General features: G+C 36.9%; 1 protein-coding gene and 2 long non-coding RNA genes across 4 annotated transcripts; 2 read left to right on the top strand and 1 right to left on the bottom strand.

Annotated features, from left to right (window-relative positions):
• Positions 1–4,368: 4,368 nt before the first annotated feature.
• Positions 4,369–5,304, top strand: LOC131437693 (uncharacterized). 2 transcript variants are annotated; one of them, XR_009230808.1, is made up of 4 exons: positions 4,369–4,484; positions 4,544–4,674; positions 4,806–5,034; positions 5,097–5,304. It is a non-coding gene; the product is annotated as an uncharacterized LOC131437693 (long non-coding RNA). The 2 variants fall into 2 exon arrangements; XR_009230807.1 differs by having other exon boundaries at positions 4,420–4,674.
• LOC131437694 (uncharacterized) lies at positions 5,232–6,116 on the bottom strand. The gene is made up of 3 exons (XR_009230809.1): positions 5,987–6,116; positions 5,445–5,701; positions 5,232–5,385 (listed from the first exon to the last, which is right to left on the bottom strand). It is a non-coding gene; the product is annotated as an uncharacterized LOC131437694 (long non-coding RNA).
• A 35-nt stretch (positions 6,117–6,151) lies between these two features.
• LOC131437692 (uncharacterized) lies at positions 6,152–6,962 on the top strand. Its single transcript, XM_058607199.1, has 2 exons — positions 6,152–6,442; positions 6,586–6,962. The coding sequence occupies exons 1-2, from the start codon at positions 6,302–6,304 to the stop codon at positions 6,700–6,702; spliced, it is 258 nt and encodes an 85-aa protein (XP_058463182.1). The 5' UTR covers positions 6,152–6,301; the 3' UTR covers positions 6,703–6,962.
• The last annotated feature ends 13,900 nt before the right edge of the window (positions 6,963–20,862 follow it).

The raw sequence follows: 20,862 nt of genomic DNA, 5'->3' as shown, positions 1-20,862 counted from the left end.
GACATAAAAGACTATATAGGAAAGCAGGGCCAAGACGGAAGCGGATACAATGCGAAATTTTGTAAAGCTCGACGGGGACATTTAAGACACAGAAGCAGTTGATAGGATGACAAAATACCAACACGATACAGACGCACGACTCAATGATTGACTGGTTACAGGGTGAAGCACACACTTCCTGCCCAAGTGACAAATTCTCTGGCGAACTTGCAATAGAAGATATTCATATCTTTCGTTGCGAATTGATAACCGTAAAGGAATCTGTCGCTTGGGTTACATGCTGGAGGGTTTTCTCCTTCGTTACTAGTGTTCATTTGGGCACCATAGCCTAGTTCGTCCGGTATGGAAAGTGCGGATCGTTGTAACCACCCCCTTCGGCCAGAGTAGCCCATAAAGGGAAAAAAATCTGTATAATACATATAAATCTGTATAAATGGCATCTCTGATCATTTCCACAAAAATCTATCAGTTTTGAGTTTTGTAAAACAAGCCATACCATACCATTTACATATTCTATAATGTAAAACTGGCCAGATGAGCTTGTGTATAAAATAATTGGCATATTGTCGCAAAACTGAAATGTAGAGGCGCTGCTTGTTTAGAATGATACTTTCAGCATAAATCAAATAAACATAGATTTCTCACTGTACGGTGACACTAACAGCACCTCTAGTGACAAACGGGTGTACTTTTTTCCATTAGCTACTGTGGTTGTGTTAAATGCGCAGGCAACTTTTTGCATGCATTTTAGAAGCATTTACGCTCCCATTCTCCACCAGACGGTGCTTTTGGTGTCACGGGTTGCTCAACTACATTACTATTACACTGGGAAATCTATGTTTATTTGATTCATGCTTTCAGCCAGAGCTGTCAAATCGGTAGGACAATTTCTAATTACTCCACCTTTTCAACGATTTCTTTTGAAAACGGACAAATTCATTTGAAAAATCATAGTAGAAGTTGAAGAAAAAGTTTTTACTTTGAATTGTTAATGTTGATCTTAGTTCATTGTGCGAAATCTACCGTTTATTCGGAATAGAGCATGAAACTTGGTTTGATACCATTTTTCAAATGCCTGAAAATAACAAATAAAGTATCCAAAATAAATAGTACTCGATCGCTATACCGACGACACGACCAGGCACTCCGAAGAAAAATCTGAATAAAAAGTGTTCGTGGGCGATTTACCGCCAGTTACCACAAATATAGCGACCCCTTGAAAATGATAAAAATAATTTTCTTGTGCAACACTGTTTAAGTTGCTATGAACTAGTTACCAAGGAGTTCCATAGTAAATAAACAAACCAGAATGTCGAAAAAAACCAAAACGATTTTCCCTAGTGATCTTCAAACTTCTGTAAGTACGAGTATAAATATATTAGTGAATTATTTTATTCGTTAAATTATCTTGACCTGATTATTATGACGGATCATTACAGGACACCAAATATGACACTTGAGCCACGCGTCCGGATAATAAGTATCAGGACATAATGCAAATTTCTGATGTTTTAAGCTTATTGTATCTTCGAGATCTCGTGAACCAAAAACTCGAAAATCGCAAGATATAAACACTCAAAAATCTTGTACCCGGTAAAACATGTCGGGAGGAGATATGGCTCTTTGAGGACTGCAATTGATCGAGAATTGGCTGCCTATGCGAATGCGGTTCGAGCAATAGCTTTGATTGCAAATTAGACGGACTTTATAATCTCTTAAGGTGCTTGGCGATATAGGTCGTCTAAAGATATATAGATTTAGAAATGGTAGTAGCGAAAAGCCCAGTTTACAAAGTTTTGTATCCATATCGCGAAAAATCAAGATTAAATAACTATAATGAACATAATTTTAAAAAATAGACCTCATGGATTTTTTCGTAACTTGATAGTTTTGTTTAATTAGAAAACTACTAATTCGTAGTTCGATGTTTTCACTTGAAGATACCCCAAAGATGCGAACACAATTCAGTGTATGTAATTAAGCCAGGGCGCAATAATAATAAGTCGATTAATATTTTCGTCTTGTAAAATTTTTCATATTGCAACACCTCTTTATCTTCGATAGCAAAATTCGGTATGGTGTCGGTAAATCTAATAAATTAAGCACAATTCCGCTAGCGAAGATAAATCCTACGAAAACTTCCTAATACGCAAGGAGTCAACTCTGATTTGTTCCTTATATGAATTTAAACCCATATAAAACTTCTTCAGCGAATATAACAGTGTGGCTTCGAAAACCTGTGCAAAGAAACCGCACGATCCCCAAATGAATAGTTTTTCTCTAAATGCGGTAGAGCTGCCCCGTAGCGAAACAACTTTGGCTGATAAAAAATTTAGATTTAAATTCCTCTTTCAACTGTTGTGCAAATATTAAGGTAAATAAATGTAACTAGGGTAACGGTAGATGTTATTTCCAATACAACTGGGGTGGAATCATGTAAGGTGATTATCACCAGGTGACTATCACTTTTTAAAATTTGGAATCATGTAAGGTGATAATCACCCACTTCTGTCAACACTGCGAGAGGGCTCACTTAGCGCTTATTTTTTGGAATCACGTAAGGTGATTGTCACCACTTAATCATCACCTTTATGTCAAAACACCGGTGATAGCTTTTTTGTTGTCACTTATCAGAATAATTCATTTTGTATTTTTGCGTTCTTACAGATATAGAAAATGAGTGCTGCTAAAAGGTGATATAAATTCGTTATTACTAAACATAGATAGGATGTTTATGTTTAATAACAGTGAGATTTGATATTTTGTGTTGCTAAAGGAAAACAGTCGGAATCTAACCGCTCCAGATGAAGTGCAGACATGTAAATTTGATTGCATTGTCGTGCATTGCATCCACATATTCTTTTAAAATTGTTCGATAAATGAAATTCCTGCGATGTATACGAAATTGTGATCAATAACAACTTTAATTGAATATCGTATAGCAAAGTGCAGCTCATATTATAATATTGATGTTTCGATGAATCCGTGAATGAAAAGCATTTCCCGTAAATAAAAATTATCCTCAATGATTTCATTTATTTACTGTCGCACAAGGAAAATGAGCTCAAGCTACAACTATGGTTTAAAAAGGATATTGCTTGTTTATTGTAATGTTACTTCGAACGATAACGAACTTCTTAGACCGTTCATTTTTAGCGCTGCACTGGTGCAGTGTAGTACCGACTATACTCGTTACAACTCATCCTTTTTTGCCCTACACCGGTGTAGTGCCACCGTTGAATACGAAAACGATTTTAGTTTTTGCATTACACATAATTGTATTCGAAATTAATGTTGTATACCTTTCTTGAATGCATTGTGAGTGTATTTACTAATACACATTTTATGTTTTTTGTTATTTATTTGTACTTAATTAACAAAAAAACATTACATATGTATAATAAGATTTTTAATGTTTACCAAACAATGTTTACCAAACAAATTAATGAAAAGAATTGAAAATTAAACTTTCAGATTTTTGAATATTATGTGGGTATACGCCACTTTCATATATTACTCTTTCTAATATCAACGATATACGCCATTTTCATATTTAACTCCTGAACGGTTGACGTTTCTTGACAGGTGATATATGGGTGAAGTTAGCTCAATCACCGGTGATGGTGATAGTAAAAGTGATCACCTTCGGTGATTCCAAACATTCTGGTGATCACCTCTTTATCACCAGGAGGTGATAGTCACTTATCACCTTACATGATTCCACCCCTGTTTTTCAGGCTTAGTTGCCAGTTTCTAACATTTTTCAAGCGATTTCATTTTGACATTACGAGTTACTGAGGGGTAGTTGAATTTGTGATACAGTTTTGAATAGTGAGTGGCAGGTCGTGTCGCCGACTATACAGTCTAGTACTCGAGAAATCAACATTACACTGGTTTCTGGTTAAAAAAAATGTTGATCCGAAAAAACCTAACCTTACTAATTTCACACATTTCTGAAGATTTTCCATGTTTAATCGTAGTTTACACTGAAAAAAGTAGTAGTAATCACTTTGAAATCGATTTTCTTCTACTCCGAGTGTACTTTTATTGCTGATATCTATTTGTACTATTGAATAAACGATAAAAATGTTGCAAATCACTACTACCGATATGAAAATTTCCGAAAGAATCCTCCTTTTCTTGGTTCCGTTTCTCATTGGTAGGTGTCGGTACCGGTAAATCAGCTTTGCGACAATGTGCCAAATGACTTTATTCAGTATGTATGAATGTGGAAAAAGTTTTGTGGTTTAGTTCTGGTGGTTAGATTGATACATCTCGTTTTTTCATATGTAGGTGGTGTGCAGCAATTCACTTATAGACTGTGCAGCAATTCACTTATAGACTGCGCTAGTGAAGTAATTTTTGTGGGTAGATTTTTAGTGTTTAGTTTCACACAAGTCATAGGCAATTCGCGACCTAGAAGGAACGGTGCTGCTATCTATGAAAGTTTAATCTGTGTGTGAAGTGAATGTAAACAAAGCAGGGTACTTTTTCACTCAAGTAAAATTAGTTAATTCTCTGTTTGCTCATTTGATTTTTTCAGCGTTGAAGTACTAAAAAGATTAAACGACTTCTATTTAGTTATTAAAACTTATTTTGCGGTACATCATTGCTGGTATTTCGTGAGTAAAAAGCGGGAAAAAACTCCTCTTCCGGCACTAGTAATCCGCATAGGTAAGACAATATTTGAAATTTTATGATCAAACAACTATTCTTAGTTATTCTAATGCGGCAATCCAGTGCATTACAATACAGAGGAAGGTAATTGAGATTTATTTAAGAATTTTTTTCTTTGAATATTGTAGGTCATGGATCTGAAAAGTTGCTCGAATGGGCTTGCAAAAACATTTCATGACAGTATTTGTAATTCTGATAAGAACAGTGTTATGTTCCAGATTTAGTATATCGATTCAATCCCTCCCAAACAAGTAAAATAAACGATACGTAATATGGATTCAATGATTCAGAATCTAGTCAACGAAAACTACTTGGGTGCAATTTACATTTCTCTGGCAATAAATTGTGTTCCCCCCAGTAAGTATTGAATATTGTTCTAGCTCAAATTCACACAACTGTAGTTCGTATTCTGTTCTCAGGTTTGAACCTCCCAACTATGCGAGTAATTCTGAGGACTTCTTCTGTACCCGCTGCTTCCTGTCCCTACTAAGGAGTTGAGCTGTAATTTTATCGATTGTCGTTCAATGCGTGTCGTCAATTTATAAACTTATATATTTATGTATTTATTAAATTTATTCATCTGACAATAAAACGTAGTTAATGAACAAATGTCAAATGACCTTCAAACATGATGTTATCGGTTCGGAATATTCGACCGCCGCTCGTTTTAATCTCGTTGGATGTTAACCGTTCTATTGAGTCGAGTTTCTGTAACAAATAAAAATAATAATTTTGTGATCTGGAACACGGATTAAAAAAAAACAAACCTCCATCAATGATCCAAACAGCTATCACATGTTTGCATTTTCCTTCACTAGTTTTGCAAGTACATGCAAATAACCAAGCAGAGCGTTAACTGCTAGTGTAAACTTTTATTGTATGCGGCTCGACACTTGGAGGATGACTGTAGACAAGTCGAAAATAAGCCAAATCCATCCATATCCGAACGGATTCCTCCGGCAGCGTAGCTAAAAACTTCCGACAAATTCATCAACACAGTGCACGTAAAACCTTTTGAAGGATCCTGAAGATGAATCGAAAAATGCATTATTTTCACATTTAAAGTTAGCACTTCGACAAAAAAACTTCAACACAAATAGAAAACATGCAGTTTCAATACAATTCAAAGAATTTTCAAAAAAAGCAGTAGATTTTCATTCATGAATATTGTTCTGAAATTATGTTTACTTTTTTTCGCATACCGATCACTTGTTTTTACATGGGAAAATAGACATCACACAAAGCGATTTTTTTATACTCTTTAACTGAATTAGTATCTTGGAAGATTTTAAGAATCACTGGTACTTACCAATTCAAACAGTAAAACTAAAATCGAAGAAAACGGTACGTTTGAAAATTTATCACTTTTTTCTTTTGCTTGTTTACTTCCACTTCACACACATAAGCTGTCAAACTCAACTTCGTAGTCGCGAATGCATTCCGCAAACGTCATTAATTGACTGTTGACATTCTGGCTGGTTGAAAAAAAATCGACGAACTTTTTCTCTAGTAATATATTTTGCAATTTTGATTATACCTGAATTGGGAAGGCAAAGATTTTCTGTATAAATTGTCTCGCCATAAACATAACGAACCCGTTAAGTTCTGTTTGTTAGTAAGGAAAATGGTATTCGTCCGACCGATGTTGAGTTCGGCTCGTCGTATTCCTATGATCAAATTTCGAAAAGGCGGTCCATATTTAGATAGCGGTAACACCGGACACCAAACGGCCGCCGCTGCAGGTGCACCAATAACAGCACAAACTGTGAGTATTGTCTGCTTTCGGATTGATCAACATAATATGATCGACTGATTTCACGCACTGTTTCACTCGAAATTTCTATTACATAATTAAAACACAGGACTTCGTTAATAAATCTTCAATCGTGTATTTGTTCCATTATACAGAGATCTGTTTCTTCGGGTGAGGCCATTGAGGAATGGCAGCTGCCGGCTCGGTATCGAAGAAAACCAATTGATATCGTCGAGATGGAATGGATCAATCGTGGAGGACCTCCACTCTAGAATGTGGATCAGCAGTGTCGAAAGATGGAGCTATTATAGATCCTAGTCATATAAAGGCAAATAATTGCCCACATTTATCATTGTCATTCTTGTTATCATAACAGCATTTCTCATTGATGCGCTCGCGAAACTCGATGTCTATTTTGAGGCTGGAACGAACAGTGGTACTGAGAGTAAATTTTGAATATCAACGAAGGTGCTGAAATAAAACTTTATTAAAGTCGAAATTAAGTATTCTCAAATAAACCTTTCGTTCGAAATTACCGATGTTTCGTGTAGTTCTTTGTATTTGCTGTCAGACTGCGAATAATAAATACAAATTTTATAGTTCTGTTTATAAGATGGAAAATCGATGTTGTACAATAAATTCGGTTTGCATATCAAAAGTTGTTAGTTGGAAATAAAATAAAGTTTGCGTAGGTCTCTGTATACTATAAATCTTTCAGAATGTCCTTATCAATAGTTGGCATCCAGGTACTTTTGTTCACGTATTTACACAGCTGAATTAATTATTAATTCAATTAAATAAACCAACAATATAAGGGTTCCATACCAGAACAAAGCATTTGCTATACGGAGTGAAAATAGAATAATTTTTTTTCGGAAATTCAGTTCAATTTAGTTAAAAAATGTGAGTAGTTGATAAAAAAAAACTATTGGCTTGCCTACCTTCATCATTTTTCAACGTCATAAACGTCCATACCGATAACACTGTGAAGAATGATTTGGACCATCTGTTGAAGGTTCTTTGGCACAACCGAATGCGGCATGCGGTCATTCACCTCTTATACATAACATCACTTCTGTATGAAATGTTCAAAGCGACGAATGTAACAATGAGAGATTCTCTTTATTTACTTTCTCTTTCGATTATTACGGTACTCTTAGCAATCCTTCACTCCAATTATTTACCGATAAAATTAACTAAAGTTAATGCTATGCATTTTTTTAGTAGTCTCGGGGTTACAGTTTTTACTTACCTTACCTAGTAGCTATAGTTCTGGGGAGTCTCCACATAACTCGGCCATGTCTGTTCGTCGTCTGCCACAGACACGGATGTATTGTAGATCGTCTTCCACTTGATCGATCCACCTTGCTCGCTGCGCACCTCTTCTTGTCCCAGCCGGATTAGATTCAAGAACAATTTTGACTGGACTGTCGTCCAACATCCTAATGACCTGCCCAGCCCATCGTTGCCATCCAATTTTAGCTGTCCATACGATGGGAAGTTCGCCTAGCAGCTGTTGCCATTCGTAATTCTTACGCCGTCTCCACGTTCCACCTTGCATTTGCACTCTGTCATAGATGGACCGCAGACCCTTTCTTTGGAAAACACTAAGGGCGCGTTGATCCTCTGCCAACATAGTCCAAGTCTCATGGACATAGAGAACAACTGGCCTAATGAGCGTTTAGTAGATGATCAATTTCGTGTGATGGCGTACTTTACTTGATCGAAGGGTTGACCTGAGACCAAAGTACAGACGATTTCCTGCCAATTGGACAAAGTGTAATGTAGGCTCCAAAGTGGTCCTTAGCCTCTTGTCCAGTAACTCCTATCCCTACCTCCCCGCGGTGTCGGCTGAGGTAGGAGTAACCATAGGAAAGATCGGGTAACCAACTCCGGAGGGACCTTGGTCGTGCAGAGAAGGGGGGCTTGACTCCTCTTTTCAGAGAGCGAACCTATCTCAGCGTCTGTTCTCCATGTTAGGGGCGGTTGAATATCATCCTAGTGTTAGCGTGGGACTCTTAACAGATATTACCGTATTATCATTAAAAGTCCAGGAACTTACTAGGAAAACCGTAATTCATGTGGAAAGTTTTTTTTATTCATCAACATTATCCTTTAAATCCAATGCAATCGTTCTAGTTTTTCCTAACTTTTAGATACCTTACTTATTGGGTAGATTGTCCATGGCCTCAAAATAGAATTCAGTTGCAACGATGACTCTCTCATTCGAGCCAATAAATTTTCTCGGGAGTATCTTTTTCAAATCAGAAAAGGACAAGTAATTGCTGGAGGTTCGGTTATTGAGAATATGTTGAGTAAGGAAACAGATCGGTGCCCAATTCGTTCAATTTGGTAAAAATAATCGATGTTAATTATACTCGAGCATCGAAGAACTGACGCCATGATTGTCCCTGCTACCTGTTGCATTTTCGGATAACTTTTCGGCCTGAATGCGGATATGACCCCGCCGAAAAAAGGTTGGATCTATGTTTAGTTCATTGTTTCTTGCCAACGCAAGAATTTTTTTCTATTGCGACTAAACAGTGCCGAACAGCTCTCTGGATCGTTAATGCGTTGTTGTTTTTGTTCTATTGTGAGCGAACATGGCACCCATTTGGAAAAGACCATTTTGATGCCCAGATTTTCGCGTAAGATAGAAAAAGCATATTCTGTTGATGTGCTAATCATCTCATCACACCTAATCTCACGAGCTTTGATTTTGCGTTCATTACGATTATCAAAACTTGCCTAATTTTTTTTCCGGATGACAGAAATCTTTGTTTTCAATGGATCCGAGTGCGAGTAACACTTCTCAACTCATTGCTAAGTGCTGGACTTTCCCTTTAAGAAGAAATATTTTATCAATACAAGGACGTTATTTCCATGTTTTCGTACATTAAAAAATAACGTAACTAACGTAAAAGTAACTTATATATCAGTAGGCTTAGTGTTTGTGGAACGATTGACGTACAAATTTAACACATGTCATCTGCAGGTTGCTACTTTCGAAAAATAAGGTTTGTTTGACATCACAAATGTCATCTTTGGGTCAGTCCCGGGACTCTTTGAACAATGTGTTATGCACATCAGCGGCTGGGCTGGACTGTTTATAGATTTGTTTCGTGCGCCGCTCGATACGCACGAGACACATTTTGATCGAAAATCAGCTGTTTCTTCGTGTTCGAGGAAATTCTCGGTGGTTTTGATTATGGGTTGCGGTTCAATGCATAGGGCGCTGGTCTTACAAGCCTGTTGTCGTATGTTTGAGTCCCGACCTGGAAGGATTCTTATGGCGTTTTCCATTGAAAAACACTGGTGGCCAGAGTTGCCAGTTTATTTTTTCAAAAATCTGTTTTTGATTCAAAAATTTATCTGTATTTGTCTGGATCTCCACATATCGTATAGAGGCCAAAACCCGTAAAGAACTGGGAAATCTGACAAAATCTGGCAAAAGATCTTGTTAGTTAGAGTGTCTGACAAAGCGAGAAAAATCTGGCGAGAACGCCAATAGAAATGTAATACCAAGGCATTACTTTTCGATTATTAAGTACTGAATGAACGAGTTCAGCACCTTCCATCAGTGATGTTGAAACTAGTTATGTAGTCCTACGTCAACAGCTCGAACAACCCCACAGTAGTTTTATGTCGTATGCGCAATTTTGCTTCGAGACAAAATACCAAAAACGCTTCAGATTTCGAATTTTTGCGTCTCATGCACCGAAACAAAATTTCAATAAATTAATCGCCCTTATTCTGAATAACGACGTATTGATTTTTCGATCGAATGTGGTTCGATCGAATCATAGCTACCTTTGATTTTGCTAGCGTTATGGGGAATACAAATGAAATACGAGAGAAAAAACGATACGGCGTTATTCAGAATAAGGACGAATACTTCGAAATGGTGGGCCGTAACCCCCGGTACGAAAAATTACCCACCTGGGCTTAAGATGTTTCACCGACCCTGCCTATTACCAGTATAATGCATAGTGAAGTGATCACTGTAGTAGAAAAACCTGTTTTAATCCACCTAGTGGTGTAATGATGCCTTTCTCATGTACATATAATATTGTGGTATTCCATTCAAAATTTATCTCTTCGGTTTTTGAAACAAACCAAGAGATTGTTTGTGCATTAACTAGTATAACATACAGAATAAAACAATGCTTTGATTGCGTGAGTCATCCACATTTCCACAAACCAAAGAACCGACCACCAACTAACATGACACACAAACTCTTCTAGTACGCACTCTAAATAACGATTTAAATGTTTGTTATATCCGAAAATATTTTAAGTGACGGTGTACAATATTGAACACACTTTACCCTATAATTCCGGAACCGGAAGTCGGATACGGATAAAATTCAGGAATTCCGTATGGGACCACGAGACCTTTCATTTGAATCTAAGTTTGTGGAAATCGGTCAAACCATCGCTGAGAAAAGTGAGTGAGATCTATTTTGGTATATATGACCACTATTTCCGGTACTTCCGGAACCGGATACCGGGAACAAGGATAGCCGGAATCGGTTTGTTTAGTTGCCTACTGATAAAGACTTTCGATTTGTGTGGTTTTAAGACCAGTTTAGAAATTTTTTTACGTTTTTTGTTTCGCCGGTTTAAGTGACGGTGTACAATATTGAACACACTTTACCCTATAATTCCGGAACCGGAAGTCGGATCCGGATGAAATTCAGGAAATCCGTATAGGACCACGAGACCTTTCATTTGAATCTAAGTTTGTGGAAATCGGTCAAACCATCGCTGAGAAAAGGGAGTGAGATGTATTTTGGTATATATGACCACTATTTCCGGTACTTCCGGAACCGCATACCGGGAACAAGGATAACCGGAATCGATTTGTTTAGTTGCCTACTGATAATGACTTTCGATTTGTGTGGTTTTGAGAACAGTTTAGAAAATTTTTTACGATTTTTGTTTCGCCGGTTTAAGTGACGGTGTACAATATTGAACACACTTTACCCTATAATTCCGGAACCAGAAGTCGGATCCGGATAAAATTCAGGAGACCTTTCATTTGAATCCAAGTTTGTCAAAATCGGTCAAACCATCGCTGAGAAAAGGGAGTGAGATCTATTTTGGTATATATGACCACTATTTCCGGTACTTCCGGAACCGCATACCGGGAACAAGGATAACCGGAATCGATTTGTTTAGTTGCCTACTGATAATGACTTTCGATTTGTGTGGTTTTGAGAACAGTTTAGAAAATTTTTTACGATTTTTGTTTCGCCGGTTTAAGTGACGGTGTACAATATTGAACACACTTTACCCTATAATTCCGGAACCGGAAGTCGGATCCGGATGAAATTCAGGAGACCTTTCATTTGAATCTAAGTTTGTGGAAATCGGTCAAACCATCGCTGAGAAAAGTGAGTGAGATCTATTTTGGTATATATGACCACTATTTCCGGTACTTCCGGAACCGGATACCGGGAACCAGGATAGCCGGAATCGGTTTGTTTAGTTGCCTACTGATAATGACTTTCGATTTGTGTGGTTTTGAGAACAGTTTAGAACATTTTTTACGTTTTTTGTTTCGCCGGTTTAAGTGACGGTGTACAATATTGAACACACTTTACCCTATAATTCCGGAACCGGAAGTCGGATCCGGATGAAATTCAGGAATTCCGTATGGGACCACGAGACCTTTCATTTGAATCCAAGTTTGTCAAAATCGGTTCAGCCATCTCCGAGAAAACCTAGTGAGATTATTTGACACATACACACACACACATACATACACACACACACACACACACACACACACACACACACACACACACACACACACACACACACACACACAAACACACAGACATTGCTCAGCTTGATGAACTGAGTCGAATGGTATACGACACTTGGCCCTCCGGGCCAATTTTCACTAGTCGGTTTTTCAAGTGATTGCATAACCTTTCTATATGAGAAAGGCAAAAACTTAGTTTTTCAACAAAATGCATGAATGAACGATTCAGTTCATCCACCGTCGGGACCATAAGCTCCAGCATAGTCGTGCTGTCAACCATAAGAACCTTCTTTAACTCGAAGAGCATTTCTTCATCTCGATCTCACGACGTTCTCACCCCGGCTACTTTGGTGTCTTTACCAATGTTTTTTTTTTATGTTTCCAAACATTGTCGAAGACTATAATCCATAGACCATCGAATCAACCGTTTCTGAGATAAATTTTTTTGAAAAATTTCGGTGAATTTTTTGTTTAGGTCATTCTCAAAATTAAGGTCACGTGGTGACCTGATGATGCAAAAAGTCAATTTTGGTCCTGAAGAATGCCTACACTGAGGACACTGCACTTAAGAATATCATAAGTCAAATCTTATGATTTTGACAATTTTCATATTTTTGACAATTTCATTGCTGTCGTATGGGATTCATGATAATGAAATCGATTTCATTCAACAGCTTTATGCCTTGTATACGATACACGTGTACATTTCATACGTCAGCGCAATGAAATTCAAAGTTGCAGCTAGTGTGAAAAAAAATCATAGTATCATACGCGTCATACTCCACTGATGATTTACTTCAGGGTCTTTCGATTCCTCCTAGTGCATTGCAAAAATTCAGATGTAATATTAACTATTTTTTTAATCTATTTAATGCGTTGTGTACTTAATTAATCTTTTTATGTTTAGAGTGCAGAGTGGATATAACCGCCCTAATTTGTTGGACGAGAACGGAAGTTATTGATTTTATTTCTTCTGACCAAGTAAACTGGAATAACAATTTGATTTGGGAATCGATTTCAAACTGGACTTACGATAAAAAAAAAATTAAAATAGTTTTTACTGAGAATGACAGCCGACGAAATGCGGTGTTTATATAACAATTTCACTTTTATTGTGGGACCATATGTTCCTGCACATGACTCTGTTTGGAGTTTTTGTACTACACTCATAAAACTGATAGAAAAAGCAAAGTCTTGGCAATAAATTCCTTTTGTGGAATTTGGCCTTTCTGTTTCAACAGATTTCGCAGCCGATTCTGAGCGTACAGAATCATTGCATGGCTAGTACTACGATCCTTCTGACACTAAGAATCCTTCCAGGTCGGGGTTCGAACATACGACCACTGGCTTCCCAAGTAACAATTTTAATATTAATAAATACTTGTAGCTGTCATCAAGGCTACATAATAAATCTTGCATTAAAACTTTAAACTCCACGAAAGCCTACTGAAAACCTCTATAAGCGCATGTTCCTGCCAAGTGGACCATTCTTCATAAGGTTTATAAAGCAAAGTGAAGAATTAGCATAAACCTGCGTTAAAACTCCAAATTCAAGAAAATTTTGAAACCAGCTTTACGATCAACATTTAATTTATTCGGAAGGAATGAATTCCGCTATGAACAAATTGGCGTTTTGATAATATTTTTCATGGCTATGTGTGTGTCATGTCTGCTTTGAATGCAACCAGTTAGAATATATTAGATTTTATTTACAAGTTTGAGGCTTTGTCCGAACGTAAAAACTTCATGCGCTTTTATTTTTATCGTGAATGTTTGGATAAAAATAAGAATTTTAACTTATCGCCTTGAAATAAATGCAGTTTTTGCGAAAATCTCCATGATTTTTGAAAATTATTTTTTGTGATTCTTCGTCATATTTGTATAAAACTATTTCGTGGCATTATAACTTGTGCATACGTTCTGAAAATGAATCATTAGAGCCCATCATTTTTGTTCGTTTTTGCATTTCGAAGTATATTTGATGTCAATAAATGCTACGGTATAGGACATCATAATGGCGGCCATGAAATTTTCTTTAATGCAAATTACGCTTAACCCAAGAAGCAATAAATCAAACAGCCCGCAACAAATGTGTCATAAATGTACTTTAGAACCCTCAAATTTGCTCTGAGTGAAACTGTCATCCAATGAACACGCACACACACAAAACTAGATTTATGGATGAATTTAACTGACAATAATGTTTTAAAGAAAATGTTTGAAAGCAATATTAAGAGTGTTTGCATGGTTTTATTCTAGTATACATTGTTTTATTTTTAGTCCAGTTGTTAGTCTGGGTAAAAAGTTTTATAGAAGTTTTAAAAACTATGATATTACTTGTCAAAAGAGACATTTATTATAGTCGTCATCAGTGTTGGTGATTGCCGAAAATTTGACAGAAGCTGCTATATTGCTATCTATATTGTATACAACATTTTCAATCCGGCAGAAGATGCTATAAGAACTCGAGTCTCTCAATACATGAACCACGAGAGAATTTTTCTACATTTCTTCGCTCCACTTCATACTCTGAGTATTTCACGGCCCATGAAAAAAAATACAGTCTGATAATGATCGTTGCTGTGTGGAATTTCCCAAGAGAGGATCGCAAGTTAACAATTATCGCAGAAAATCGAATCGATGGTTCATCTTGATGTTTCTCATACTAGGTTGTAATATTTCAAAACCCTTGTGTGGAGCATTCACATACATTTTCATAGACACAACTTATACAAAGGTTATATGCACATAGTTAGAATAAGCGGCAATAGTAAAATGATTCTACCGCAATTATCCACTGCCCATACAGAATCGGATCGCGAGACGAGAATAAGTGACCGTTTGTTGCTTCCGAGAGAATCCCCACAGCAGCGTGCTAACCTTTGATTCTCAGAAATGTCATCGAGAGAAATTCACTCTCGCACTGGTGTCTATTCTATGTTAAATGAGCCATGCCGGGTGTTTGTTGTTGCGATGTTTTCCATTTCTCTTTGATGGCACTGATTGAATCGTGTGAAGAGTGAAGATTGAACGTTCTTTGATACGATAAAAGCCATCCTTGGTCGTCATAAAACAGGTAGTGATTGAAAAATCAATTACAAAACTCCTATAAACTACAATCAAAACCATTAGGCATTCGAATTGTTACTTGGGTTGTAAGACCAGCGCCCTAAGCGTTGAACCACCAACCCGGGAAAAACTGATAGATGTTGTAATGCAAAAAAGTTTTCTAGAAAATGACATTCATGAAATGAAAAGGCTTGTTGAAAAACATAATGAGTTATACTTAACGAGCTTCGATGAACATTTGAAGCCTAAACAACACTTTTTTGTACATTATCCTAAAGTTAAAAAGAAAAGTGGGCCTATTTATCGAATAACGTAAACGGTTTATTGTGTGCATGATACGAAAACTGTAAGCACGATTTTATACACAACGAATACTCTATGTTATGCCCCTTTTTAAAGGCACTTGCTACATCCACCCCCCATATAATCATATCTAATATAGCAAAATGTTTCTATGGTCTTAAAAAAGTATCGAGTAAAGTACTTACTACGCTCCCTCCCCCATTAAAATACCCTTATAACCTTCTCAGAAGAGTATGAAGTATATGTGCCAAGTTTGGTGGCAATCCGTTCAGTAGTTTTGGGGTCTATATGAGTTGCGATGGGTCTATATGAGTTGTGATTGGAAGCTGGTTTTCCGGGCTTTTGAATGGCGATAACTTTCACTTGCCTCCAGTCAGGTTTGCCCAAGAAACTTTTGAACAATTCCAACAAACGTCTTTTTGCGAGATCGGACAGATTTTTCATCGAGTTGAATTTAATTCTGTCCAACCCAGGAGCGTTATTGTTACAATACAAGAGTGCTATAGAAAATTCCATCATTGAAAAGGGGCTATCAAAGGAACCATTGTTTCCATTACATTAACTGTTTTTTTTGTAAATTAGTAATATAAAAATAAAAAACATATGTTTAGTAAAATTTCAGTTATAAGAGAAATAAAAAAATTAAATTAAATTAAGTCTACCTTGTTGCTGTTGTCTCTGTTCCTCTGTCGTAAAGAACGAGGTGAAGATCATCCAACGATTTCCAATTGACAGTCTTTTGGTATCGTTTTCTGCTATCTCCGTTGCTCTGCCGTCATTGTGGTCACCACTGAACTTGGTGTGCTGCCTGTACCTGGTCCCAGGTACAGTGTTTTGCTCTTAGTGGCGATCAAATGTGATGCTTGCAGTGTAGCACCATGCGATATGTATCGTTTCTTTCGATCCTACGTAGCGTACAAATTCTGGTACCTGGTAGATCAGCACTATGTGCATTTGCACCCCTTCGTCTTCGCACCTTTATGCGATGGCACCTCTGTGACTCTACACATCTGTGCCTATGAACGGGATGGCCTTCGTTGATAGCTGTCCAGTCGGGTAACGCCCCGAATATTGCCTTTGAGATTAGCAGCAGCAGTTTAACTACCTGCAGCTTAGAGTAGCAGCCGTTAATTCACGAGCCTGTAAAATCAAAACACAACCTCTTCTCTTGAATGCTTTTTACTGAATGATAGTTTGCTCTTTGATGGAAACATTTCCATTCATAGTTAAAAACTATGATATTCAATAGAAAAAGTACAGGTGTGTAATGTCAGAGACATAACTGGATGTCGTGAATACGAATAAATCTGCCACTTTTACTTTATACTTCCGAATATAAACTAGTTGATCGATAGTGTGAATTGTGCAAGTTTTGCCCTTTTACACTACTAGAATTTGAAACGATACACCTAAACTACAGTACAGATTAGTTACATTAAACATTCTGACACACAAATATTACGAAATAATCAGTATCCGATTATGATAAAATAATGGTGGTTCTGAAAAGAACCTTTTATGAAGGCGTTCGTGATAGAGTGACGAGTTGAGTTCAAATTCCGATGGATACCATTGACCTCCTATGGATACCGCTGACTTCCGTCTTCTATTTCCAGGATGACCTGTTGTTCGTGAATGCGAAACTGATATGTTTTCTGTTGGAGTCTTCTGCTTCTTCCGCTTGCAGTAACAAACGGTTCGAAATGAACGGCGTCGGAGCCGGTGCTATGCATTTTATATAGCAAATCTGCAGAAAGTTTATTACAAACTACAACTGGTTGGAAAATGGGCCGTATACAATAAGGTGAAGTAAAATTTCGCATAATTCTTTGGGTATAAAATTATGGTTCTAAATGGCACCTTAGAGAATTTTGATGTCGATTATTTCATTTCGGATTTCAATATTTTAGCAAAAGATACTATCAAAATGCTGTACCCAGAAGAGCCAAATTGTATAATTTTCTAAGATATCAAACACTGATTGGATATAAACGATTTTTAACACTGTTGCGAATTTAGAACTGTGAAAATTGCAAAAAAATGACGGGTGGGTAATGTCAGAGACATAACTGGATGTCGTGAATACGAAAACAACTGACATGTACCTTAACACTTCCGAATATCAATTAGTTGATCAATTGTATGATTTATGCAAGCATTTCCCTTTTTCACATTTTTCGAAAAAAAAGAAGCCTTCACTTGATCTCGATTATTGTGAATTTCACACAGCGAAAAGTGCACAAATCTAACCAAACTGTTATTGATTGGCACTAAACTGAGGATAATTACCTTCGATTTGCGAACAACATATCCTAATATTTGCACTATTTATGTACCATTTAATTACACTCATGTTATTACACTTTCACAGTCACTATACTTTAATGAATCATAACAAACGTTACAATACAGTTATTTACATCCTTCCTCAGTGTATCGTGTACACTGTGTACACTGAAGAAGGATGTAAATAAGATTCCGAAATACGCGTATCTGTATAGTAACGTTTGTTATGCTTCTATTAACACATGGATCAATAAGTCCCGAGACTAAAGCAGAGACGGCGCTCGTAGTAAACCAGTAACCACTTCTTTCTAGAGTACTAACCTTTGCTTGAAACGGGTCAAAATTTTAAGTCGATCCGACCAGAAACAGCTGAGTTATCGTGGTTGGAGTAAAGTCGTTTTGTAGTTTGTTTAAAAAATGGAAAAAAAACGAGTTTCGTGTTTTGATAAAACATTGTTTTTAATGGGTAAAAACACCGTGCAAGCGAAACAATGGATTGAAAAATGTTATCTTGTCCATCAAAAGCAACGATTTGTTTTTGGTTCGCCGAGTTTAAACGTGGTCGTACCGACACAAATGACGCGGAACGCTCGGGTAGACCTGTGGAAGCCGTTACACCGGAAAATGTGAGTGAAGTGACAAAAATTATAATGAAAGATTGTAAAGTGAAGCTCCATGAGATTGCTGAGATGACACAGATATCATATGGAAGTGTATTTACTATCCTTCATGAAAAACTGAGCATGAAAAAGGTTTTTTCTAAGTGAGTGCCGCGATTGCTTTCGATGGAACAAAAACAAGTAGATGAAAACAATGGCGAAATTGAACGAATTGGGCTTTGATCTGCTTCCCCACCCCCCATACTCGCCAGATTTAGCCCCCAGAGACGACTGGCTCTTTACTGATCTTAAAAAAAATGCTCCAGGGAAAAAGATTTGGCTCAAATGAGGAGGTCATCACTGAAACTGAAGCTTATTTTGAAGCGAAAGATAAATTTTTTTATAAACATGGTATTGAAAAATTGGAAAAACGTTGGAACCATCACCTTAAAAGGTGATTATGTTGATGAATAAAAAAAATGTTGTTTCCATTGTTAGTCTCGGGACTTATTGATCCATGTGTTAAGTATAGTGACTTTGTGAAAGTGTAATAACGTGACAGTGAAATAGTGGAATTAAATGGTACATAAATAGTGTAACTATTGAATATATTCCGCTAACAGCTCCAGGTAAAAATAGTAAAAATAGAAATCCTAATAGTTCTTTAGAAAACTTTTAGAGCCATTAGAACGGCTGATTTTATGTAATGCTCTCCACCGTTGTTTTTTCACCAATGCTAATGACTGGCAGCTGTGAGGTAATCGCTCTTGTCGAAAGCGAAACTAGTTGTGCAGACGACACAAAACACATCTGCTCGCAGTGGCGATAGAATCCAAACTGATTCAATTTTTGTTGAGAGGCTTGTTTTTACTTGATTTCGTTTGTAGCTTTTTCACCAATGGGCGGTCCTAACGGCTATAAAAATAGCCGAATACAGAATTTTAATGTTGATTATTTCATTTCGGATTTGCATAATTTATTGAAATCAACGATCAATATGCTGTAGGGATTCGTTTCTAGCATTCAGAAGGACCAAATTGAGGAACTCACTACGATATTAAGCACTGTTCGGAACATTTTTCTCGAACTATTTGTTGTACAGCAGCAGATATTTTGTTTTCTTCCTCAGAACGCGTTCAGATTGGCTGGTGTTGACATGGGTCAAATAAGACAGGTTTTTCAATAGTGTACTATTGAAATACTTCAATGCTTTTGCTATACACGTTTAAGTTGAAAATTCTCGATTCTATTGGTAGTTAGATTATATAAATCCTTTCACAGATCACTAAGCTATAAGCTTTAAAAATACGAGCAAGGCAAACGCGCCTTATGGATTATCTTCTTTGATACTCGTTTATACCAAACATTTCAGAAAAGTTTAATTTTGAATTATTTGAGATTATGTCACACAACTGAAAATTTTATCATAAAATTGTGATCATATTTCCGATGGCATGTAGCCAAAATTATCTTGATTCGTTAGATACAACAAGAGCTATTCACGATCAAAAACTTATCACTCTCTCAGCGGGTAAATTTTGAAAAGGCACCCCATAGTAAATTAAGTCGTATTCACGACAAAAGAACTGATCAAATTATCTTAGATTTGCACTACACTGATCATTTTAATTTTCGATTTACAAGAAAGCAATCTTTATAGTTCTTTAGGTAACATTTAGAGCCATTAGAAGGGCTGATTTTGCATAATGTTCCACATTGTTGTCCATTTTCCATTGTATTTTTCTCCAATGCAAACGACCACCAACAGGATGATGTAATCGATCTTCTTCGAAGGGAAACTGGCTCTGCGACTGCTCCACTTGACGACCGAAGTCCAAAAGAGAGTTGCGACCTGAGCGTTTGAGGTTTTTAACCACGCAGAAGGTGCACTCTCCGAAGCTGCTGGTTGATTAAATCATCCCCACGACGACCGCTTCCATCAAACGCACAAGAAGAGATGATCGATTTTCGACCACGGTTCCCCTTTTATACGCAGTCAGTTGAAGATATGTGCCTGACTACCTCAAAATCGTCATCCTTGCGCGAAAAACCCAAGCGAAAGTAAAGAGTTTTCCCCGTTGTTTGAGAAAACTTAATTTTTGAGTTGTTTGTGGTTATCTCACACTGTTCAAAATATTATTCTAAATTCCTGATCATACTTTTGATGAAATAGTGAAAGAATTATGTTGCTGCCATTAATACAAGTCGAGATACTCACGAATAAGTTCTGCCCATTCTTCCATATAGCTAATTTTGAAAAGGCACCCCATAGTAAACTAAGTCGTATTCACGACAAAATTTGTGACGAAAAATCAAAATACTTTCGTATGATTTTCGAACGTGCAGTATCCGCAGTGTATGGAAAATTGAATTCAAACGGAATTTTTCGAAAGATATTTGAAACA

This window comes from Malaya genurostris, chromosome 3 (genome assembly GCF_030247185.1).
Source record: "Malaya genurostris strain Urasoe2022 chromosome 3, Malgen_1.1, whole genome shotgun sequence".
In the NCBI taxonomy this organism is placed as follows: Eukaryota; Metazoa; Arthropoda; class Insecta; order Diptera; family Culicidae; genus Malaya; species Malaya genurostris.
This window is presented reverse-complemented; position numbering and strand designations above follow the sequence as displayed.

Coding starts and splice junctions, on each gene's coding strand:
- LOC131437692 (XM_058607199.1), top strand. CDS start 6,302: ATGGTATTCGTCCGACCGATGTTGAGTTCGGCTCGTCGTATTCCTATG. Junction 6,443..6,585: donor CACCAATAACAGCACAAACT/GTGAGTATTGTC, acceptor TCCATTATACAG/AGATCTGTTTCTTCGGGTGA.